At 44.6% G+C, this 24,906-nt stretch overlaps 1 protein-coding gene across 1 annotated transcript; it reads right to left on the reverse strand.

The window, feature by feature from the left end:
* Positions 1-601: 601 nt before the first annotated feature.
* On the reverse strand, positions 602-23,186 carry LOC140354319 (transcription initiation factor TFIID subunit 4-like). Its single transcript, XM_072439283.1, has 16 exons — positions 22,967-23,186; positions 22,184-22,361; positions 21,145-21,272; positions 20,342-20,440; positions 20,160-20,249; positions 7,852-7,968; positions 6,996-7,085; positions 6,597-6,704; positions 6,428-6,509; positions 5,183-5,252; positions 4,952-5,112; positions 4,322-4,452; positions 4,091-4,216; positions 2,716-2,772; positions 1,179-1,274; positions 602-772 (listed from the first exon to the last, which is right to left on the reverse strand). Exons 1-16 carry the CDS (start codon positions 23,183-23,185, stop codon positions 647-649), a joined length of 1,878 nt encoding a protein of 625 aa, XP_072295384.1. The 5' UTR covers position 23,186; the 3' UTR covers positions 602-646.
* Positions 23,187-24,906: the final 1,720 nt, after the last annotated feature.

The raw sequence follows: 24,906 nt of genomic DNA on the forward strand, positions 1-24,906 counted from the left end.
TAGACGTCTCATGTTAAATATTCTAATATATTAATTATGGGTTAACACTGTTTTCAGCACTAGACAATCTTAAGCACTTGACTTAATTTTTGTTATGTATTATTAAACTCTGTATTTTAGTGTACACATGTTGTTTTAGGTCTTTGAACTGAATGTATCACTGCGTGCTTGAACACCATATATAACTGTTGGGATGAAATATTACAAACTCAGTATTGCGTGTACATTTTACATGTATTTGATATGCAATGTTTACAGCACTTCATACTTTTTTGTGAAAAATTAGTCTAGTAAATTGTCTAGTAACTAAAGGGCAACTCACTTGTAAATATTTTGACGATTTGACATGGCTTTTTAAATAATAAAACACCGTATAAAGTACAGTGCCGGGTTTTGCGATAAAGGATGCTTTTAATGAGGAAACAATAACTCAAAGAACACCGCATACCTCCATTTGTGAAGTGACTAACAAAATCAATCATTTTTTTCTACTTTCTACGTCAAAAGTGCTAAATAGTGAACAGCAATAACAAACAATTACTTAATAGAATTCAAATGATATACATGGAAACACATTGAGATCCAGAAGTTTTGATGTTTGTTTGTTGTGGTGATTGTAGCGAGCGCACACGTCCCTGTTTGGGGTTCACTGCATGGCTCTGTAGAGAGTGAGGGAGTGTCGGAGGAAGCGGCCCTGCTCCATACACTGCAGCAGGTCCCTCATTATGACCCGGGTCACTCTCGGAACGTCGGGACGTGGCAGAACAGAAACCTAACACATACACACATAATGCTGAGTTTAATTATTTACAAATGTTACAAAGACATCATTTCCCATAATTTCTTTAGGGCAGCAACATTAGGTTTAGTGTAGGGAGAGACATTCAGAAACTACTGGACACGGGAGAATGCGACAAAGAGACTAAATACACAATAATTACTGGCTGGAATCAACAATTAAGAAAATAATTCAAACTGTGAAACTTTCCCACATTTTGTCATGCCATGACCACAAACTTTTTTATTTTTGTGGACATTTTTGGTGAAAGAGCAACACAAAGTGGCACACAATCGTGACGTGGAAGGAAAATTATAGATAACAGATTCAATTTAAAAATAAATTGAAAAGTGCAGCGTGCAAAAGTATTGAGCCCCATTTCTTTGCCCAAAGTACACACCTGTCCATCTAGCCTCTTCCTCCGGGGCCCAATCGCAGCCAGAGCCGCGAGGTTGGCTTCCCTCTGCAGGAGCGCCGCCTGCTCCAATTGCTGCAACTGAAAATACAAAACATTGAATTTATTGGCGTCTCCCCAAGAAGGAGATCAAGGGTTTGAATCCCGGTCAGACCAACATCACATGTCCTCCCTGTGTTACTGTGGGCTCTCTCCGGGTTCTCCAGTTTCCTCCACCGCCCAAAGAAAGTGTAAGGCAAAATTGGCCCTAGTGAATGAATGTGAGAGTGAATGGTAGCCTGTGTGTCTATGTGTTGGCCACTGTCCAGCGTGTACCCCACTTAAGGCCCAAAGATAGCCTCCAGTCACCCGCGACCCCTAATGGGAAAAGCGGTAGAAAATGAATGAATGAATCTTAAAGCTCCATTTCTGTTTGGAGGTGTTCTCTTTTTTTAACCATATCTTTTCCCGGCCTAGAATCTTCACCTCTTCAAAAGTGGTTTGTGGCTTGGACAAATCTTTGGTACCGATTCGTGGATGGCACGTCACACATGATGATTCGTGACAATTGCCGTGCTTTATTTACCTTTCAGTTCATTCTTATGCATGTTATTGTCTATATAGAACTTTATAACATCTGATCATTTAATTGCTGTAAGATAAACACTTAAGTTTAATGCCATACTGTGGAACATTTCAGGCAAAACAATAACATCGACAATGAGAAGTTAATGTACATTTAAGATGACATTTTTTTCTGGTCAGCGAGGACGGTGTAGGGATGGAGCAGGGGGCGCTCAACTATCAACTGTTGAAATATGATGATAAACGATAAGGTTGAAACTACTTTATGCCACAGACACAATAACTCTACAGCAGGATATTCCCAGTAAACCCTTTTCTAAATGTATAATGTTGTAAAATAACATGAGCTACAATAAATAAATAAATATCAGAATGAAATACAATAGTACTGTAATTAGCTATGAAAGTTAATCATTAACCACTCTTACTCGCTTAATTCTTACCAAACTACACAAAAAGACACCCAGAAAATATAGTTCCAGGCTAATATATACTGAACGATAAGTCGATATAGTAATATTGTGCCAGCAGTGATAATGTGCATGGAACTGTCCACTGTCTGGAAAAAAAACCACAATCAGACTGCTTCCAAGTACCGTACAGAAAAAAGACTCAAGTGATCATAATTTGTCGTGTCAAATAAGAGTTTTGGTTTGCTTTGGACAGTACAGAGCCGAGTGTAGGTTTGAGAAGTGTCTGATGAACCACGCTTCTTTAAATAGAACACACTCTGTGCTTTCTTTCATTTTACCTCACCTTACCTCTGGCTTACCTCAGGCTCCGCACCGCACACACAGCTTTATTACCAAATTAGCAATTAACATCATCTTTGAACTGCAAGCCAAACTCACAACACTGCCATCATTTCATTTTGCAGCAAGCAGATTTACTTGATTGTAGAAAGTGTAAACGTGTTTATTAAATCTGAAAAATGTAAGAGAAAAATAACCTAAAATACCTCTTTGGCCTTTTGCTTTAGCTGCAGCATCACTGGGTCTTCCATATGTGAGCGGCGCTGTGGACAGACAGGCGTTGGGCATTATTTATTACTTTACTTTTTCAAATCAGAAACAAATGATTTATGTGTTAAATTATTTTGAGCAGGAAACTCGTAAAACTCATTGAAAAAAAACACCATATGATTTGTTGAGCAATAGGTGCAAATATATAACAACCCAGGAATACAATGAAAAAGTCTTAATTTATTTGCAAGAAAAAAAAATATTAGGCTACGCCAAACAAATTGTCTGTTTGCTGTAACCCGACCCAACATTTTTCAAGTGGGTCGGTCGGTGGGTACATTCTTATTTTTGAATGAATTTTTGACCACCAGGGGTCAGGCTTCAACAGTTAATGACGGAAAACGTCTCGATCAACCCGATTTTAAGATATTTCAATGGACCTTTTGTACGGCGATATCTTTTATTTTGGTAGCGAAGGCGAGCGGGGGGAACATGCGGCGCCGCCATGTTTGTTGTGATGACGCTGCTGGGCGTGTTTCCCTCCCAGAATGCATAGCGTAAGTCAAATTTAAATGAAGCCACACCGTGACATAGAACGGTATGAGCGGTGGCCAGGCGAGTGGCGCTGACAAGGGCAAATCAACATGTAAAAAGCAATATAGATTCCCTCCTACATGGTCTATTGATTACAGAGTCATGAGGACAGAAAATGAAGATACATGTGCGATGCACAATGCGTTATTTGTCCCTTGGGATGAAAGATAGTTATAACAGCACTATAAAATCATTCTACAAGGCCGTTTAGGAAAGACGGTCGGTGAGCCGGTGAAATATTTGAAAAATAAAATAATTTGGCGTATTTTTTTTATCAAAATGCTGATTTATTGTTTTTTTTTCAGTCGGATAATTTTATACCAGGTCGGTGGGGTTATGGCAAACAGGAATATAATTTGGCTCAGCCTTATCATATAATTTTTTTGCACAATTAATTGCAGCAGTATCGATATCGCAACAAAAAAGTAGACCAAGGCTCTATCTGATTTACAGTTTTTCGAATTAAAACTCTAAAAAGGCCTATTTTAGTCATGATTTTCCTTATTCAGTCTACATATGCCTCGATTGAATCTGTTTTGTCTGTTCAGTTTTTAGTTTGACATATTTGTTGTGATATGATATGATAAGTATATTTAAAAAGCTTAATATCGTCAATATTTCAGTATTTTATATACAATTCATGTGGCATCAATGACAAAGTGGGACATTCTCTAATTAAGTGGGACAGAGGCCTAAATGTGAGTGCAGGACCACCAAAAGGGGGACAGGTGGTACATCTGTATTGTGTAACACTTGGATGTGTTTTGGAAAACTCACTCGTGCCAGCCGCAGCAGCCTTTCTCTCTCCTCTTCATCTTTCTTCTTCTTCTTCAAAGTCTCCACGTCCTCCAGAAACTTCATCTGAGCTCGAACGTCGCTCACTTTGGAGTGTAACCAGTCGTCCTGTCAAGATATAAACACAGAGAAAATTACATTCTAGCTCTGGCTAAACAGAAATCTTTTGGAACTGTGTGTCAGAAAACTCTAATGAAATATAAATGCTGTGACCTTGACAAGGTTCTTGCGGTGTTGGGCCATCACGGACATTTTTTCCAGCAAAGTGCGCAGATACTCCTGACTGGCGTGAGAGACCAGCGCGACCACCTCTGGACCCACCTCTGTGACCCCCAAAGGCTGACCTGGGAGAAGAGGCAGAAGAAGGCCGATATTAAAGAAGAAAAAACATTCCATGACACAACCACGGTGGAAAACAGGGAAACGGTAAACATGAAAGGTATTCAGTCGGAGTAAAACAAAGTACAACAACCTGCTCTCAAATATAGTGAAGTAGGAGTAAATTGTAATTGAGTGAAATCAGTAATGCAAAGTAACAAAACACTGGAAGGACAAAAGTAACTGTGTACTGTGCTTAAGTGTTGTTGTTTTTTACCCTACAAACTAAAGTTCACGATGACAAGCTGCCAAAATATATATATTAAAAGTCTTGAGACATTGAGAAATTGATTGACTAATAAAATCGGACAATACTTCAAGATTAAGGTCACCGCATTTCACACAAAAAAATTGTGAGAAATGTGTACAAATTGAGTACTACTTCAACCGCTACGCGCAGATCCCTAAACCTTTTACTTAAGCACAGTACTTTTACTTAAACTTGGTTACTTTCAGGACTGTTACCCATTTGTAGGACTCTGGCGAGCAGTGCGTTTGGGGCGAGGAAAGGCTGGTCTTGGCAGGATTGCACCACAGCGCCGACCTGAGTGGTGAGGATCTGAGCATTTTCCTCCCGGAGATTCACTCCAGCCATAGAAGCCACGTCGTTTATGTCATCATCTTCTCTGAAAAACAAAGATAATCGTGCCACTATCCACCCTGACAAAACAACTCAAATTAAATAAAATGGCTTACTTATAGGATCCTGAGACACTTTTGGGTGTTTGACGAGGCTGCTCATGAAATGGTCTCATAGGGAGTGTGCCTGTGAAGAAAAACAGAAATTAGAACGTTTTCGTTAAACCTAAACGTTATCTATGAGCCTATGTTGCTAACGATTTACAAGTTCAAACACCTTGTATTGTATACCATAAATGACAGTAGGCAATCACACTGACTGCAGATCGAAATGACTGGATTGGGTCAACAGCAAATTGTGACAGTAAAAGCACATTTCTTTTGGAGAAAAGTTCAAACTTTGGGGGAATACAATGATTTGTGAGAATGACACTGGATAAGCACACTTTTATTTATTTCAAGATTGCAAGATTGTCATTCACATGCTTGTATTTTAAAAAGAGACTATGTATCATTTAAGAACCCTATGTATTCTCAGGCTGTGTCTGAATGTCCCCTAACGCCTCAAACACTACATAGTACTGCCCTATTCACCAGAGCACTCATTCACACGACTCTGGCATCTGGGAGAGAAAAAAAATCAGCAAACCTCAGATAAAAATAGATTTCTGTTATGAATATTGGTTAAATCAGTCTGACACACACATATTATTTTAGGACTGATCATCCACATGCAAGCTTTATTTAACATGTAGCCCACAAACGGACTGGATTATTCTACTTTTTGCCTGAGATTGTGATCTTTGTACAGCTCAAGCTAAGGTAAGCCGCAAACGCTAGCAACTTTACAGCTAATGGTTTATTTAGGAGTGGTTTACGGGTCAACAGTGCACTTCAACAGCTCTTTCGTTTCATTCAGTCGATTTGTGTCCAGTCAAAGACTTGTCACTGAATCTCACAAAGCCTTGTGGTCAAGTTTTCACCTGCCTGACATTCAGACACCAATACCAAATGGTATGACCCCTATTTAATGCCCTAAGCAGGTAATAGTTTGGACAGCCGGACACAGCCTCAGAGTTATCACACAGATATGTGGGCGGGGATAGGTGGCAGGTGAGAACAGACGTTTTCTGAGCACTCGAGGCTCAGTTGCAGGACAATAAAGGATTACTCAAACATGAAGGAGCCAATCAAAGTACAACTTTGAGTGAACTAATGATGAGGAAAAACTGTTAAATAAAGTTGATTTTGCACAATGTCACCTTTAAGCTAACGGGTATTTTAAAAGCCTGTCTTGTCTATAACCATGAACCATATTATCAAAAGCCATATATATTTGTTATAAATAAAGAAATGTGTCACCTGTATAGTTCCGTGCAGACTGTAGTCCCGTTTGCTTGGGGGCAACAGACGCCACTGGGCCGGGCCTGGGCGGCGGCATCAGCTTTGTATACGAATAGAAAAAGTTGCTGCATTATGGTGCTCTTCTGTTGAATAACTCAAACATATTCACGTTGTCTGTGAGGTGTACCTGCTTTCCTGTGCCAGTGGTAGATTTGGGAGGGTTGGAGGTTTTAAGTGCTGTTTGAATGAAAAGCAGTGGGTTTGGAGTCATGATTCTTACAGCGGGGAGACTTTTCTGGTGAGAAAAACATCTTTACAATACGATGTATGTTAATAAGAATATCCAGGTTAGGGTCTCTAAAAGGGGAGAGATTTGTCTTGAAAATGAAAGCGTGCAACAAAACGAGACACAAATAGAAAAACATAAATACATCTTTTTCAACCAAGTCATACCCCATTCCCTCCCGTTTTGGTGATCAATTATCAGTTTAATAAAATTATTGATATCTGAATTAAGAGAGAATTTGAACCTGCATGGTACTAGGTAACAGAATTGTACACAAATTGTACATTGAACTGCAGTCACCTTCAGGAAAGGCACGAGACAGGGCTGTGGGGTGGACTTCAGCTCCCGATACAGCTGCTCTGTGAACTCCTCTGCTTCCAACTTCCCTTCCTAGAAAAAATGTTTTTGTTGTTTACTGAAGTTCTTAAAAACATTTAAATTCCTTTATTTATGAAGCCAAAAGAGCTCCATAATTTAAGGTAACATTAAACATAACATTTAATGTTTAATTAATTCAATTCAAATTAATTGATTTCCTGAAGTTTAAATTCAAAAGATCTGTTTCATCTTTTCAAGTCACATATTTCAGATTCATAGATATAGTCTGTTGTTGCAGGGACTTTACCCGGGGTCGGTCACTCACCTGTTCAAACTTGCATTTTCTTGATTTGTTGTCCTTTTACTTTGTGTATTGTAAAGCATGTTTGAGTGTCCAAAAGGTTTAATGTATTATCATTATTGGACTTGGGCTGGACTTGGGCTGGACTTGGGCTGGACTTGGGCTGGGGACGCAGATTGCTCTTCGCAAGGGTGGGGGCGAATCTCAAATTAATCCGTCTGCATTTCTGAGTTTGTGATATGGGTGATATTTTATAACTATTATGTTATGGGTGTTGCACAACACTTATTATTATCAATATGCTCTTAGGGAAGACTACAAAATGGGAAAAATAGCATGAGATGGAACCTTTAAAAAGATGATCCAAAGGTGACGGTGAAATAAAATTCTAATTGAAAATTATGAACTATGATTTTCTAATTTTTAAAAGTTCAACATTACAACATGATTTCCCACGTTACACATTTGTTTGTTTTTCAGTTTCAAATATTATTATGGACCTCTTTTGGCTCCATATTTATTTATTTATTTATTTACCAGCAGATTTTTCACCAGGCCCTGGACGTTGTTGGCCATGTTTCCTGAGTTACCCGAGGCCAGTTTGATGAGCGTCGCCAGAAAGTCCTTACACTTCTTCACATTTTCCAACGTTTCCTGAAAAAACAAAACAACAACAGAAAGTTCATTATTGTTGTTTGTGTGTTGTTATTTTACATCTACTGTGCTCACATCACTGAAAGTTGGCATGGCCTCTGTTGGAGAGATAACTCCGGACTCTGTGGACTGCAAGGTGCTGGTTCAGGTGTGTAGCTGTCACTGCTCTGGGGGGCCGGCCAAAGCACTACTTAAAGGTGGTATGGACGATTTTTCGGCGATTTGAGAACGCAGGCGGAAGTGCGCATGCGCACTCCCCCGTGCGGACTGATACAACACACACGTGCGTTTGTTTATTAGCGCAACGGAGCGCATCGCATCTCTTGTCTCCCGTAGATTTCTGTCCACTTCTGCGTCAGCTCGAACTGTCTTTCTCCGTCTTCATTTTGCCCCGTACACTGAGAGAACTATATTATGATAGATCCATGCGCTTAGGCACGCAGAAACGTGGGCACGAACCGCACGCGGCTGCAGGTGAGCGATAGGTGCGTTTGATGATTGATACGTGGCAGGACAAATTATTTATCCACGCCACGAGGAAATATGATAAAAAATTTGCTGAAAAAAATCGTCCATTCCACCTTTAAGGCCAGGCTGGATATTCGGATAGGTGGAAACAATATGGAGACACGAGGACAGGTTCAGGAGCTTTATTGAACCTCACAGGTACACACAGCAGCTTTCTGATTCGGGCTTCTTCTTCTTCTTTGGTATTTTATGGCGCTTGGTATCCAAGTGTTACATTACAGCCACCCACTGTAGTAGTACGTCTTATCTTATCTTATCTTATCTTAGACTGTATTCTTGTTGTTGTTGTTTTTTATGGCGGTTGGTATCCAAGTGTTACATTACCGCCAGACTTTATTCCTTAGACTTTATTCCTGCTGTTGTTGTTGTTGTTGTTGTTGTTGTTGTTGTTTTATGGCGGTTGTTTTATGGCGGCATCCGAGTGTTGCATTACCGCCAGACTTTATTCCTCAGACGTTTCGTAGTCCTCAGACTCTGTCGTAGTCCGTAAAAGTACTCCTCCCATTGCTTTGGCGTTACAAAGCCCATGAGGTCATGATGTGTTTTTGTGACTAGAATAGTTGTTGTGTCAGAGACCAACCGGCTTTATTCCAGGGAGACTCTTCTTCACCTTCCTCGCCCTCTTTGACGTTCGGTGCTTTGGAAGTACAAAGCCCATGAGATCATGGGACGTCTTTGTTGTTTTACAAAGCCCATGAGGTCATGGGACGTCTTTGTCGTTTTATCCTTTAGAAGTCCTTCTTCCATGCACCTTACAACAACAACAACACAACAACGAACAATACCTCGTGCACTTGGATGCCAACTGCCATAAAAAACTACAACGACAACAGTTTGGATATTACGACAACATAGAGGAACGCCTCGGTCCGTATGACGGGGAAGAAGAAGAGGAAGCGTGACCTGGTCGGTGACGATATGAACAGCGGGGAGGACTCCCCTGGAGCCACTGATCCTGTGCAGCGTAGGGCGTCTTCTTGCTCGTCTATGGAGGGCTCTCTCAGTGAGGAGCAGGGCGGGGGGGTTGCAGATGTCGGGGATGTGAGTTCAGAGTGTAAGGTGTTCATAAAGCTCGCGCAGGATAATGCGTCCTTTAAGGGGTGGGATCCGATGGCGTTGACAAGGAGCCTGACTGTAGCTGTGGGAGTGGTCAAGCATGCGAGTGTCCTTAGGGATGGCTCGCTGCTGGTTGTGTGCAAGGACGTGGCTCAGCAAAGGAAGGCGATTGAAGCTAAGTGTCTGGGGGGGAAGGACATTCTTGTGTCTGATGCTGTAAGAGGCACGGTCAGGGGAGTTATAGTAGGCGTCCCTACGACGACATCTGTGGATGACATAAAGGAGAATTTGACTGGAGCTAAGGTGGTGGATGCTAGGCGGTTGAAGATGACCCGGGATGGGGTAAGGTGTGACAGCCTGTCGATAATGATTAGATTTGAAGGTGGGATCCTGCCTCGTGTGGTGTGCGTTGGGTACATGCGCTATGGCGTACGCCCATATGTTCTGCCGCCCCTGCGTTGCTTCAAGTGCCAGCGCTTTGGGCATATTGCAGCGGTCTGTAGAGGGAAGCAGAAGTGTGGTAAATGTGCAGGAGACCACGAGTATGGGAAGTGTGACGACGGAGCAAAACTCAAGTGCTGTAACTGTGGGGGAGAGCATAGCTCTGCCTACGGGGGATGCGTGTTCAGCAAGAGGGCTGCGGAGGTGCAAAAAGTTAGAGCCTCTCAAGGCATATCCTACGCGGATGCGGTCAAGAAGGTGTCTGGTAGTCAGGTGACGGTGGATGCAGTGGGGGCTGCCAGTGCTGCTGGTGTCCTAGGCGACAGGGGAGGGGGCAGCGTTGCCCGCAGCCAGGGGGAGGTCCCCACTGGGATGCCCGTGAGTGTGGCTTCCACGGGCAGAGGCCCTGTGGGTGCGGAGGATGTACTGGTTGTGAAGAGGAAAGATTTCTTCCTCTTTATAGTGGAAGTGATTAACTGTACTGGGCAAACCAAGAAGAGATCCGAAAAGACTAAGATCATCGCTAAGGCTGCAGGGAAGTACTTTGGAGCTGGGGGCCCCGAGTGGACGGAGATAGAGGATGCGCTGCGGGAGGGCGCCCTGCCCCATTCTGGCAGTGGGAGTGGGGGGGCTCCCGATGCGCCGTCAGGTTCCGGGGGCTCATAATGGCGGTGGTTGTCTTGCAATGGAATGCGCGTAGTCTTCGTGCTAATGGCCAGGAATTTAAGCATTTTGTCTCTACCTTGTTGAACAAGCCTCACGTTATGTGCGTGCAGGAGACTTGGTTACGACCTAGGTGGGGTTTTGGGATACAAGGGTATGTGTGTGTTAGGAATGATAGGGAGCAGGGTAGAGGCGGAGGTGTGGCTGTGTTTGTCCGAGATGACCTAAATTACGTTGTTGTCAGTGTGAGTAAAGCGCCGGAGGCCCTGGCGGTGAGGGTCTGGCTGGGTGGTGAAGCTGTTACTGTGGTTAACCTTTATAATCCGTGTGGTGAGTTAACGCTAGAGTCCTTACATAGTATCGGTAAGGATGTTCGGGGAAAGGCCGTGTGGTGTGGGGATTTTAATGCGCATAGCGCTTTGTGGGGCGGTAGTGGTACCGATAGGTATGGGCAGGTGGTAGAGGGTTTTATCAATCAAAGGGAGTTGGTTTGTCTGAATGATGGGGGTGGGACCCGCTATGATATGGGGACCGGTGCGGAAAGTGCAATAGATCTTACACTTGTGTCCAAGGAGTTAGCTGGTGTTTGTAGTTGGGAGGTTCTTGGTAATCTTTCTTTTGGTAGCGATCACTATCTAGTCCGCACCGTGATTGGCTTTGGGAGCTGTGTGGTCAGGGGGACGAGGATCCAGAGGTGGCAGTTGGCAAGGGCGAACTGGGGGGCTTTCCTGAGGAAAGCTGATGATGGTTCTAGGGTTCTGCAGGAAGGAGGATTGACTCAGGTGGATGATCTCAATAGTGCAATTGTCTCGCTCATCACGCAGTCAGCGGTAGGCACGATTCCTAAGAGTGGTGGTAGTGGACATAGGAAGCGGGTGCCGTGGTGGACTGAAGCATGTGGTCATGCTGTTAGGGCGAGAAATGCGGCGTTTCGCCGGCTAAGGGTTGCCCACACTGAGGGTGCCCTCATTGACTACAAGAGGGCCCGCGCTGTTGTGCGGAAAACTGTGAGAACGGCCAAGAGTGCCTATTGGAGGCGGTATTGTTCCAAAATTGGGAGAGAAACGCGTCTCGGGGATGTTTGGGGGATGATTAAGCGGATGCATGGGGTTGAGCGCCGTCGTGGGACCCCGGTCCTAATACTGAATGGTGTTGAAGCAGTCAGCGACGTTGACAAAGCTGAACTGTTGGCCAGCACCTTTGTGTCGGTGCACAGCTCTGACAATCTCTCACCTGCGGAAAGGCACTACAGGGAGAGTACTTTGGCCCAGAATTCTGAGCTGATTGGGCACCAGCCTTCGACTCAAGATGACCTTGACCTTCCGTTTAGTTTGTTTGAGCTAAGGAGAGCACTTTCTAAGGCGAAACAGACAGCCCCGGGTAAAGATGAGGTGTGCTATGACATGCTCTCTCATTTGACTGATGACACGCTTGGGCTAGTCCTGGGTCTTTTCAACCGTGTTTGGGATTCAGGTTGTGTTCCATCTGCGTGGAAACAGTCTACGGTGGTGCCGGTTCTGAAGCCGGGTAGGCCAGCGTCTGACCCTTCAAGTTATAGGCCGATTGCCTTGACGTCGCAGCTCGGGAAAACGATGGAGCGCATGGTTACCGAGCGGTTGGATTACTTCTTGGAGAGTCAGGGTTTGCTTCCCGCGCACCAGAGTGGTTTCCGTAGGGGCAGGAACACCATGGATTCCGTGTTGTGTTTGGAATCTGATATCCAGCTGGCCAGGGCTCAGAAAGAAAAGGTTATTGCGGTGCTCTTTGATGTGGAGAAGGCGTACGATATGGTTTGGAAGGATGGGCTCCTCATTAAGCTGCGGAAGTGTGGTGTGAAGGGTAAACTGTTTAACTGGGTCCGGAGCTTTCTGTCTGGCCGGCGTATCCAAACCAGAGTGGGCGCTGCTTACTCTGGGGTCTATGGGGTGGAGAATGGGATCCCGCAGGGGAGTGTGTGTAGCCCTATCTTGTTCAATGTTATGATTAAGGACATCTTTGACGACGTGGATGGGTCTGTTGGGAGGAGCCTTTATGCTGACGATGGCGCTCTATGGGTGAGAGGGAGGAATCTCCGGTTTTACGAGGCGAAACTGCAAAGGGCAATACAGCAGGTGGAGCAGTGGACCCTGAAGTGGGGGTTTAAACTGTCCGTACGGAAGTCTCAAGTGATCTGTTTCTTCAATGGACATAGGGACGTCTCCCTTCGACTGCATGGGCAGGTGCTCGAACAGGTCAGGGAGGTGAGGTTCTTGGGGGTCACCTTTGACGAGAGGCTTAGTTGGCGTCGGCACATTGATGAGGTCAGTGGTAAATGCAAAAGGGTGAATAACTTGCTTCGTTGTCTATCCGGCCAGGACTGGGGGGCCAGCAGAAGGTCGCTCCTGGGTATTTATCGGGCCGTCATGAGGGCGGCTATTGATTATGGCTGTATAGCCTACATGTCTGCGGCTGAGACTAACTTAAAGAAGCTTGATGTGGAGCAAGCCCAGGCCTTGCGCATCTGCTGTAGGGCTTTTAGGACCTCCCCTGTCTCGGCGCTGCAGGTTGAGTTGGGGGAATTGCCGTTACGGCTCCGGAGGCTAGAACTTCTGTTGGCTTACTGGGTGAATGTGCAAGGTCATACGAGCTCTCACCCGGTGAGGGACTTTCTCAGGGTTGATGGGGGGCAGAGTGAGGCTGGCGGTATGATTTTCAGCCAGGTAGGAAATGCGAAGGCGCGGCTTGCGGGGGTTGGTGATCTGCGTGTGAGCCCGTCGGTGGCTTTGTCTGCTATAGCTCCGTGGAAGTTTGTCCCGGCTCCTGTTGATGTTAGCTTGCATGGCAAGCTTAGAGGAGTCGCTGGGAGGGCACCGCAGTTTGCCGTTCAAGCGCTCATCGATAAGCACTCAGGTGATGTGTTTATTTATACCGACGGGTCTAGGGATCCTGAGAGTGGGCGTACTGGCGCCGCTTATTTTGTGCCTGACCTGGGGCTAGCGGTCAAGAAGAGGTTGACAGATCGCCTTTCTGTTTTCACGTCGGAACTTATAGCGATACGGTTGGCGTTGGAATGGGCGGAATCTGCTTTGCAGTGTTGCGGCATTGTGGTGGCCTCTGACAGCCTTTCTGCATTGCAAAGCATTAAATCTGGGAAATCGGATTGCAGACAGGATGTGTTGAATGGCATCTTCTGTCTGATGCTCTCCCTGTCCAGGAAGGATGTGAGGGTTTCCTTCATTTGGGTCCCTGCGCATGTGGGGGTGGATGGTAACGAAATGGCTGATGCACTGGCTAAACGTTCCCTTCGGCGGCCATCAATTGATGTGGCGGTTGAGTTAAGCAAATCTGAAATCAAGCCTGTTATCAAGAGTCATGTGGTCGGCCTTTGGCAGGAATTTTGGAGCCACTGTGTTACTGGACGGCATCTCTATCACATACAGGGTAGTGTGGGTCCTTGCGGGTCTATGGGCAGGAACGCGTGGGAGGAAAGGGCCTTCGCCCGCATGAGGATTGGCCATACTGGACTCAATTGGTCACTAAGTAGGATAGGCAAACATCCGACCGGTCTGTGTGGTCACTGTCGGGTGCCAGAGACTGTCGAGCATGTGCTGATTTGCTGTGAGGCTTATGATAGGGAAAGGGCCGGGTTGGCCTTGTGGTTTCGGAATAATGGGCGGGAGTTCAATCTGCGGAACGTTCTGGCGATCCAGTCACAGGGTTTGTGTCAGGCTGTGGTTGCTTACTTATGTAGCACAGGGCTGGGTAAACGTTTATAGAGGTGGGGGGTGTTGGAGACTGAGCCGAGGATGAGGAGCAAGAGGATGTTCTAACGCGCTTGGACTTCATGGGCCTAGAAACGCCAAAGTGATGGAAGAAGGACTTCTAAAGGATAAAACGACAAAGACGTCCCATGACCTCATGGGCTTTGTAAAACAACAAAGACGTCCCATGATCTCATGGGCTTTGTACTTCCAAAGCACCGAACGTCAAAGAGGGCGAGGAAGGTGAAGAAGAGTCTCCCTGGAATAAAGCCGGTTGGTCTCTGACACAACAACTATTCTAGTCACAAAAACACATCATGACCTCATGGGCTTTGTAACGCCAAAGCGATGGGAGGAGTACTTTTACGGACTACGACAGAGTCTGAGGACTACGAAACGTCTGAGGAATAAAGTCTGGCGGTAATGCAACACTCGGATGCCAACCGCCATAAAACAACAACAACAACAACAACAACAACATCCATCACTTTGGCGTTTCTAGGCCCATGAAGTCCAAGCGCGTTAGAACATCCTCTTGCTCCTCATCCTCGGCTCAGTCTCCAACACCCCCCACCTCTATAAACGTTTACCCAGCCCTGTGCTACATAAGTAAGCAACCACAGCCTGACACAAACCCTGTGACTGGATCGCCAGAACGTTCCGCAGATTGAACTCCCGCCCATTATTCCGAAACCACAAGGCCAACCCGGCCCTTTCTCTATCATAAGCCTCACAGCAAATCAGCACATGCTCGACAGTCTCTGGCACCCGACAGTGACCACACAGACCGGTCGGATGTTTGCCTATCCTACTCAGTGACCAATTGAGTCCAGTATGGCCAATCCTCATGCGGGCGAAGGCCCTTTCCTCCCACGCGTTCCTGCCCATAGACCCGCAAGGACCCACACTACCCTGTATGTGATAGAGATGCCGTCCAGTAACACAGTGGCTCCAAAATTCCTGCCAAAGGCCGACCACATGACTCTTGATAACGGGCTTGATTTCAGATTTGCTTAACTCAACCGCCACATCAATTGATGGCCGCCTAAGGGAACGTTTAGCCAGTGTATCAGCCATTTGGTTACCATCCACCCCCACATGCACAGGGACCCAAATGAAGGAAACCCTCACATCCTTCCTGGACAGGGAGAGCATCAGACAGAAGATGCCATTCAACACATCCTGTCTGCAATCCGATTTCCCAGATTTAATGCTTTGCAATGCAGAAAGGCTGTCAGAGGCCACCACAATGCCGCAACACTGCAAAGCAGATTCCGCCCATTCCAACGCCAACCGTATCGCTATAAGTTCCGACGTGAAAACAGAAAGGCGATCTGTCAACCTCTTCTTGACCGCTAGCCCCAGGTCAGGCACAAAATAAGCGGCGCCAGTACGCCCACTCTCAGGATCCCTAGACCCGTCGGTATAAATAAACACATCACCTGAGTGCTTATCGATGAGCGCTTGAACGGCAAACTGCGGTGCCCTCCCAGCGACTCCTCTAAGCTTGCCATGCAAGCTAACATCAACAGGAGCCGGGGCAAACTTCCACGGAGCTATAGCAGACAAAGCCACCGACGGGCTCACACGCAGATCACCAACCCCCGCAAGCCGCGCCTTCGCATTTCCTACCTGGCTAAAAACCATACCGCCAGCCTCACTCTGCCCCCCATCAACCCTGAGAAAGTCCCTCACCGGGTGAGAGCTCGTATGACCTTGCACATTCACCCAGTAAGCCAACAGAAGTTCTAGCCTCCGGAGCCGTAACGGCAATTCCCCCAACTCAACCTGCAGCGCCGAGACAGGGGAGGTCCTAAAAGCCCTACAGCAGATGCGCAAGGCCTGGGCTTGCTCCACATCAAGCTTCTTTAAGTTAGTCTCAGCCGCAGACATGTAGGCTATACAGCCATAATCAATAGCCGCCCTGCTGGCCTTCTCCCGCGCCAGACTGTATGCTTTAGACTTTATCCAATAGACTCCATTCTTCAGTTCTTCTTCTACTACTTTGGTGTTTCAAAGCCCACGAGTTCAAAGCACAGGAGTTCCGAACACATTCTATCATCCTCTTCCTCGGCACATTCTTCAACACACCCCAACTCTATAAACGTCTACCCAACCCTTTGTTATATAAGTAAGCAACTACAGCCTCACACAAACCCTGTGACTGGAATGTAAGAATATTCCACAGATTGAATTCCTGCCTATTATTCTGAAACTACAAGGCCAACCCGGCCTTGTAGTTTCATAGGTCGCACAGCGAATTAGCATGTGCTTGACTTTATGCTTAAGACTTTGTTCTTTAGACACTGCGCTTATATACCGTATTTTCTGGACTATAAGTTGCCAAAAAATGCATAATAGAGAAGAAAAAAACATAAGTTGCACTGGAGTATGAAATGCGGTTGCAAGTGTGAAAATAACAAATAATATCACATATAAGTCGCTCCGGAGTGTAAGCATAAGTATAAGTATAAGTCGCACCCCGGCTTTGTGTCGCATTACCGCCAGACTTTATTCCTCAGACTTTGCCGTAGTCCTTAAAAGTACTTCTTCCATTGCTTTGGGGCCAAAACAATGAAAAAAAGGTGTGACTTATAGTCCGGAAAATACGGTACCTGGGGCTGGCGGTCAAGAAGAGGTTGACAGATCGCCTTTCTGTTTTCACGTCGGAACTCATAGCGATACGGTTGGCATTGGAATGGGCGGAATCTGCTTTGCAGTGTTGCGGCATTGTGGTGGCCTCTGACAGCCTTTCTGCATTGCAAAGCATTAAATCTGGGAAATCGGATTGCAGACAGGATGTGTTGAATGGCATCTTCTGTCTGATGCTCTCCCTGTCCAGGAAGGATGTGAGGGTTTCCTTCATTTGGGTCCCTGCGCATGTGGGGGTGGATGGTAACCAAATGGCTGATACACTGGCTTAACGTTCCCTTAGGCGGCCATCAATTGATGTGGCGGTTGAGTTAAGCAAATCTGAAATCAAGCCCGTTATCAAGAGTCATGTGGTCGGCCTTTGGCAGGAATTTTGGAGCCACTGTGTTACTGGACGGCATCTCTATCACATACAGGGTAGTGTGGGTCCTTGCGGGTCTATGGGCAGGAACGCGTGGGAGGAAAGGGCCTTCGCCCGCATGAGGATTGGCCATACTGGACTCAATTGGTCACTGAGTAGGATAGGCAAACATCCGACCGGTCTGTGTGGTCACTGTCGGGTGCCAGAGACTGTCGAGCATGTGCTGATTTGCTGTGAGGCTTATGATAGAGAAAGGGCCGGGTTGGCCTTCGGAATAATGGGCGGGAGTTCAATCTGCGGAACGTTCTGGCTATTAGAAACCTCTTTGTCTTTGTGAGACCCTGGCTCAACCACCCTGAGTACCTCAGCCAGGGTCTCACAAAGACAAAGAGGTTTCTAATAGCCCATTAAGATTCTGAATAGGCTAGCTCGGTAGATACAAGGGGGGAGTTTCTATTGAAACAAACAACTCTTTCTACTTCAGGAAGGCTCCTCCCAATGGGCGGGTCTTACCACAGAATAGTATTAATATCGGAGTTCTCGACCTAAATTCTGTTATTGACAATGACTCTTGGATGAGAGTCGAAACGTCTATTTTTTCAAACTGAGTCCAGATGACTACAACTGAAGCTTTTTCTACTATGGAACACGCCTGGACGAATGAGGGATTACACCGACATATTTAGCCTGTTTTCTATATCTGCCCAATCAAGCTCCTTTGTTCCAAGGAATCTCCCTGCAGCTTTAGCAATGATCCTGATCCTTTCAGTTCTGCTTTGAGTCTGAGCAGCACAGTTTACAACATCCACCATAAAGAGTACAAAATCCTCTCTATCCACAACCAGGGTATTCTCATTAATTCTGGAGCCTGCACACTTGGGACCTCCACTCTTGAAACCTTCACACTTCTTGGGAGCCACGCTGGCCTTTCTCATTTCGCTCTGGCTGGGAGCAGCGCTCGCTCCTCTCTCTGTATTTACTCTAAACTCGTTACTTGAAACTTTCTTGACTACATCTGCATAGGATATACCTTGAGATACCTTTATTTTATGCACCTCAGCAGCTCTTTTGCTAAACCTGCATCCCCCGTAGGCAGAGCTATGTTCTTCCCCACAGTTACAGCACTTCAGTTTTGCTCCCACGTCACACTTCCCATACTCGTGATCTCCTGCACATTTACCACATCTTTGCCTCCCTCTACAGACCGCTGCAATATGCCCAAAGCGCTGGCACTTAAAGCAACGCAGGGGCGGTGGAACATATGGCCTAACGTCATGGCACATGAACCCAATGAACACCTTACTAGGCAGGCACCTTCCTTCAAGTGTTACCATTACCGACAAGCTGTCACATCTTACCCCAGACCGGGTCACCTTCAACCGCCTAGCGTCCACCACCGTAGCTCCCGTCAAATTCTCCTTAACTTCATCCACAGACGTCGCCGTAGGGACACCTAAGATAACTCCTCTGACCGTGTTTCTTTCAGCATCAAACACAAGAATGTCCTTTCCACCCAGACGTTTAGTTCCAATCGCCTTCCGTTGCTGAGCCGCATCCTTGCACAGGGTTAGGGTTAGGACACTCGCACTCTTGATCACTCCCACAGCTACAGTTAGGCTCTTTGACAATGCCACTGAATTCCACTCCTTAAAGGATGCACCATCCTGTGCAAGCTTTATGATCACCTTACAGTCTCTGCTCTCACCCCGGATATCAATTGCTTCAGCCTCATCCTGCTGCTCATTCCCAGAACCCTCGGACGAGCTAAGGGACTTTTTACGTTTCCGGGCACGTGCAGCCAGAAAAGGCTGCTCCTCCACGCCGTCCAGAACGTCTTCGACCACCGATCCACTCTCCTCCGCCATCTCCCGTCTCTCCAGACCGGAGACTAGCTCGTTGTCATAGAATAGTTGTTGTTGTTTCAGAGGATGTTCTAACGCGCTTTGACTTCATGGGCCTAGAAACGACAGAGTGATGGAAGAAGGACTTCTAAAGGATAAAACGACAAAGACGTCCCATGACCTCATGGGCTCTGTAAAACAACAAAGACGTCCCATGACCTCATGGGCTTTGTACTTCCAAAGCAATGGAATAAGAATTTTTAAGGACTACGACAAAGTCTGAGGGGAGGAAGAACTTCTATAGGATACGTTGTTGTTGTTGTTGTTGTTGTTGTTGTTGTTGTTGTTGTTGTTGTTGTTGTTGTTGTTGTTGTTGTTGTTGTTGTTGTTGTTGTTGTTGTTGTTGTTGTTGTTGTTGTTGTTGTTGTTGTTGTTGTTGTTGTTGTTGTTGTTGTTGTTGTTGTTGTTGTTGTTGTTGTTGTTGTTGTTGTTGTTGTTGTTGTTGTTGTTGTTGTTGTTGTTGTTGTTGTTGTTGTTGTTGTTGTTGTTGTTGTTGTTGTTGTTGTTGTTGTTGTTGACATCCGAGTGTTGCATTACCGCCAGACTTTATTCCTTAGACTTTGTCGTAGTCCTAAAAGTTCTTCTTCCAGTGCCTTGACTTGACAAAGGCATCTCATGACCTCTTGGGCTTTGTCAAAGCACTGGAGGTCAAAGCACTGGAAGAACAACTTTTAGGACTACGACAAAGTCTGGGGAATAAAGTCTGGCGGTAATACGACACTCGGCTGTCGACTGCCATAAAACAACAACAACAACACCAAAGAAGGAGGAGGCTGGAGTGCCTCCTACTGGACTCCCCCACTAACTACAAGTGCATGGAAACAAAAGTGTTTACGGGGCCTTTTGTACAGCCTCCTTCTTTAGCTCTGGGGCCGAAGAGTAGATTCGAGGCTGGTTCGGGGACCGGGCCATTGCGGGTTTGGGAGGTACACCGATGACCTCCACAATTTAAAAGTCTTGATTTATCCGACAGTTTGAACCAAGACGCAGTTATTTCCATGAGTGAATATTGCTGGTGATTGTATGTTTACCAGGGCCATCTTCTGTACAGGAGGAGTCTGGAAGTTAGGTGGAGCTGTCATTCGGATCATGGTCACCTTGTCATTCCGCTTGACTGTTGGAGGAGTTGCCTGCATTGAAAAAAAGGGTGTTTTTATTATATTTGTAGTTTGAGCAACAGTTTTTTACAGCTGGGGGGGATGAAGCTAAATGGAGGCCCTGCTCTGTCTGAAGATCTATGACTCAAATTAGCCATAAAGAGCTGTTGTGAAGCTAGTTGAACCTTCAGCGGTTGAGCTGATATTTCAGGATTTAACAAAAAGGAGCAGTTACACAATTTTAACCCATGACAGGGAGTTTAGTTACTCCTGAGTGCATTAAAACTGTGTAACGCTCAGAGTTGTTTAAACATTAAATATCGTCGTTTAATCTGCTTATACCATGGTCCCACAAACAGCAATAACCAATCGGTGAATATAACAAACTGTTTGCAGTAAGTTTGTTGTCCGAGGGATCAGTTTCTCGAGTACCAAATGAACGCAGCATTAAACTAGTTCTATTCTATTCTAAAACTGTTCATGGAAGGTTGAATTTTGTCTTGTTTGAGACTTTTTAAGAGAAGTATAAATTCAAGTATAGATACATGTAACTTCTGTATGGATATTGTTTGTGTGTCCGACAATATTCAGAATAATACTATATTTTGGTAGCTGCAACAATCTTGATAAACTGACTGAGCGTTGCGGCTCCCAGTGCATCTCGTGGTCAGTTTGGAAGCCTTGGCCTGAAATATTGAAGAGATGCTGGAGCTTTTGCCTTTCTGATGACGACCTACCGGAGGAGTGAGGAGCCTGGGTGTGGGGGGTCCCGTGCTGGGCCGTGGAGCGTGCTGATGGACCTGAGCAAACGCCTGCTGCGACACCAACATCAACTGCCCACTGCCACTGCGGATAAGCATCATACCTGTACACAGAAATCATCCTCATACATCTCATTTGTTCATTTATGGCCTTAAGAATAACTATGATCAATACAAGATTTTAAACAACATCATCAACAACAATTTCTTCAAAATTCTGTCAAAATAAACTAGACAACTGTAAAACAAGTTCCCAGTATATGCATATAAATGTGTTTACCAGTAGGGCCTCAGCAGTTAAGTTAGCTAATAGCAAAAGAAAACTGAATTCTATAAACTGGAGAAAAGTTGTGAAAGAAAAAGTGAAAAAAAAAGTGAATATGTTTTGACACTCGTTGATCAAAGTAGCTTCTTCAGTTCATCTGCATCTTAATTAATTAGATGCAGAACACAGTGGTCTCATTTTGACCCCAACAACTGCTTTTACAAGGTATGAACTGTCACCTAAGTCATATTCAACATAACAATTCATGCCTCTAATGGGTCATCGAATGCCTATTATAGCATACTATGATTAGCATTATTGTTTTCGGCCAGAGGGTGGAGTTGTAAATAGGAGACAGATTGTACCTTAGTCATTTCTGTTCAGGGATGGATTGTCCTTTCCTCACAATATAGCCTCTTGGACACCTCTCTGAAACTTCTCCTTTGGCAGGATGTGTACTTCTCTATCCTCAAAGGAGGGCGTAGTGGCTTTAAGATGGAGAGACTTTTGTCCAGTTGAAAGAATTCAATTCAGCTTTGGAACCTCGGACGACTGAGGAATTGCAAGTATTTGATTGCAATTGACTATTGCATTTCTAGATATGTTTTGCTTGCTTACAACAAAGTGGATTTATTATGACATAGGAGGACTGTGAAACTCAAACTAGCTCCTGAAGGTGGTACGTGGATTCACTGCAATTCAAATATTTGGTACATTTAGAATATCACAGGGGCCCATCCTTTGCCTGACCTGGAGGGATCTGGAAGTTGGCCGGGAGCTGTGTGGTGGTGGTTTGGGGCACTCGAGGAGCCACAGTCATAGTTTGAGGGGCAGCAGCAGAAGCAGCAGCTCTGGGCACAGTTATCACCATCGTGCGGCCTGGAGCAGGGGAGGGGCCAAGCTGGACTCCGGAGGTGTTTGTCACCTGCTGTTGGGAATGATAGGATTAATATAGTCGGCTGGTCTAACAATCATTTCTGTTGTACATTGAGACTAAATACATAAATAATATGGTGACTGAAGGCTTCCAGACAGAATATTTACGAATAAAGTGTGTTATGGATGATTTCTTGTAGTCGACTAGTCCCAATTAACCGCCCTAGACTTTTTGTTGGCCCGGCCCATCATGAGCATGCAGCTTTCCTCCTCAAGATGGCAATAGCAACGATGGTGTGACGTCACTTTGGTCCATGAATATACACATTTTATGCATATTCATGTACATTTCATATCTTTGCATTGACTTTAAGTAAAAGCCCTCTGCTGCTTTTGAAAGTTTACAGTTGGTTAAATCCACCGGTTATTCACTGAAGTGTAATGAGAAGTGACGAAAAGTAGTCCGAGGGGGAAATGTTTTTGAACATAGAGCTGCATTTAACAGCACTGTATTCCAACATGACAATATCACCAAAACAGCAGGTGGTCACTGGGATCAGATCACAGTTAGATTTGTATCATCACATCACTCTTTTGATTAAATACAGTACTAGATGTATAAGCAAGCACAAATGTTTCCCGTTGTAACACTTGTACCTGTTGTGGGGCAGTGCTCCTCACTCCTCCGGGGGCAGCCATCTTTGCCAGCACCATGATGGGGCCCGAGGTGGTGGAACCGGGCAGTAAGGGGGCAGAGGACGAGGGGGGCTTCAGGGCAGGACTGGGCGCTGGGACCACTTTGAGCAGGGCACGAGCAGTGTCGCTTTCTGCACAGCCCGGCATTGAAGCTTCAACCACTGTTTTATTTGTGGCCATAGTTGCTTCAGAACAAATAAAATAGGCCACATTATTAAAAATGTTGTAATATTCCTAAATACATGACTTAATCAAAGTCACAAGGCAGCAGCAAGTATGTGTTTCAGGGTTAAGTGTGCCTAAGAACAGACTTAAAACCAGAGAGGACAGGACCTTCTCTGTGGTCAGCTCTAAACATCTGATTTAAGACCCATTTTTATTATCTGGATTTTAACTAAAGTTGTATGGTCCTCTGTGTCTGTTAGTTGTTTTTAAATTACTTTTATATTCAGATTATTTTTGTATTATTATTTTTGTATTTAGAGTACTTTTAAAGATGTGCACTGGTCATTGTATATTTGTTTGTTTTTAATAGTTTTCTGTGCAGCACATTGGACATGTTTCAGTTTATAAAATATGCATTCCTTTACACTATTAAATTGAATGCACAATTTCCTGCACATTGGTTCCAAGTTAGACGTGCACAATTATTGCATTCTTCATTTCTTATTAAACGTTAAAACAATTCATTTGGTAAAAGCAACGATTTTCTGGGGGTGGAAATAGAAAGTTATAACCTTACTATTTCTTCATAAAGATATATATATTTTTGTCAATTCTTCCGCTAAAAATGTTATGTGCTAGGGCTTTACGAAATTGATAAAAAATAATATATAAAGTTTAACCATCTAATTAACCAAGTTACTCGTCTCGCGCACCTGCTGCCGATGCTAGCTGCGGTTAGCTCACTTCTCACCACTTCACCCGCATGTGGCTTGTTAACACGCTGTAGTCAAATGTTTCCACACAATTCCTCGTTTTCAGTAGTTTCAATATATTTAGACAACTTTGAATCATTTTGTTAATTCAATATTAAACAATATATATTTTTAAAATACCTCTTCCAAGCAAAACTCTGCCAAGGATGCGGCATTGTCGAGCCATTGGCGCCATCTGCTGGAAGGGGGAATATTGCAAACAACTCTCTGATCGATCCAGATAAGATAAGAGATTCCTTTATTGTCCACACATGGGGAAATTTCAAAATAATTTCAAAAGATAGTTATTGAAGATAATAATAAACTGATACAAATTAATACATTTATAAAGATAACTCACCCCCTTGTAATTGGGGCTGATTTCCTCAAAACATTTGACTAAAATAGCCCTTATTCAAACTAAAGCTGTTTGAATTGGTATTTAAGTATTAACGAATGTCTGAGCTCTTAGTGAAGCTCACACTCGTTTTGACCTTTTATGTTTGATTTGCTTTTAACAGTAATTGTACGTGGCGATAAGCTATACATAAAGGAAAATAATGTTTCAAATAGAGGAGCAAAACTGCTGCTGGAGGCATGGACAGTCGACTGAGCATTTATTGGATCTCTACATACATCACTAAAAATGAGATTGCTGTATGCCTATTTAAATGTAGTAAATTGTACGTAAATCTTTTGTCGGTTTGGACCTTATTAGTTCACTTTTATCAGATGGACAAAAAGGAATAAGAAAAAAAACTTCATTTTGAGATGAACAAAAACAAATAATTTATTGTACATACCGGTATATATGAATACAATGTATATTATACTTACTGAACAGTTTGGCACATTTTATCAGAGCATAAACTGTTACAGGTTAACACAACAATAGACTAAGCAAATTACAACATTAAGTTAGTGGAACAAAATTGCAACTTGTTTTTATTTGCTTCTCAGAGTTCACGCCTCACTGCGACTGGT

This window comes from Eucyclogobius newberryi, unplaced genomic scaffold (genome assembly GCF_026437365.1).
Source record: "Eucyclogobius newberryi isolate DKJ021-1_F unplaced genomic scaffold, fEucNew1.0.hap1 SCAF_9, whole genome shotgun sequence".
NCBI classification, from domain to species: domain Eukaryota; kingdom Metazoa; phylum Chordata; class Actinopteri; order Gobiiformes; family Gobiidae; genus Eucyclogobius; species Eucyclogobius newberryi.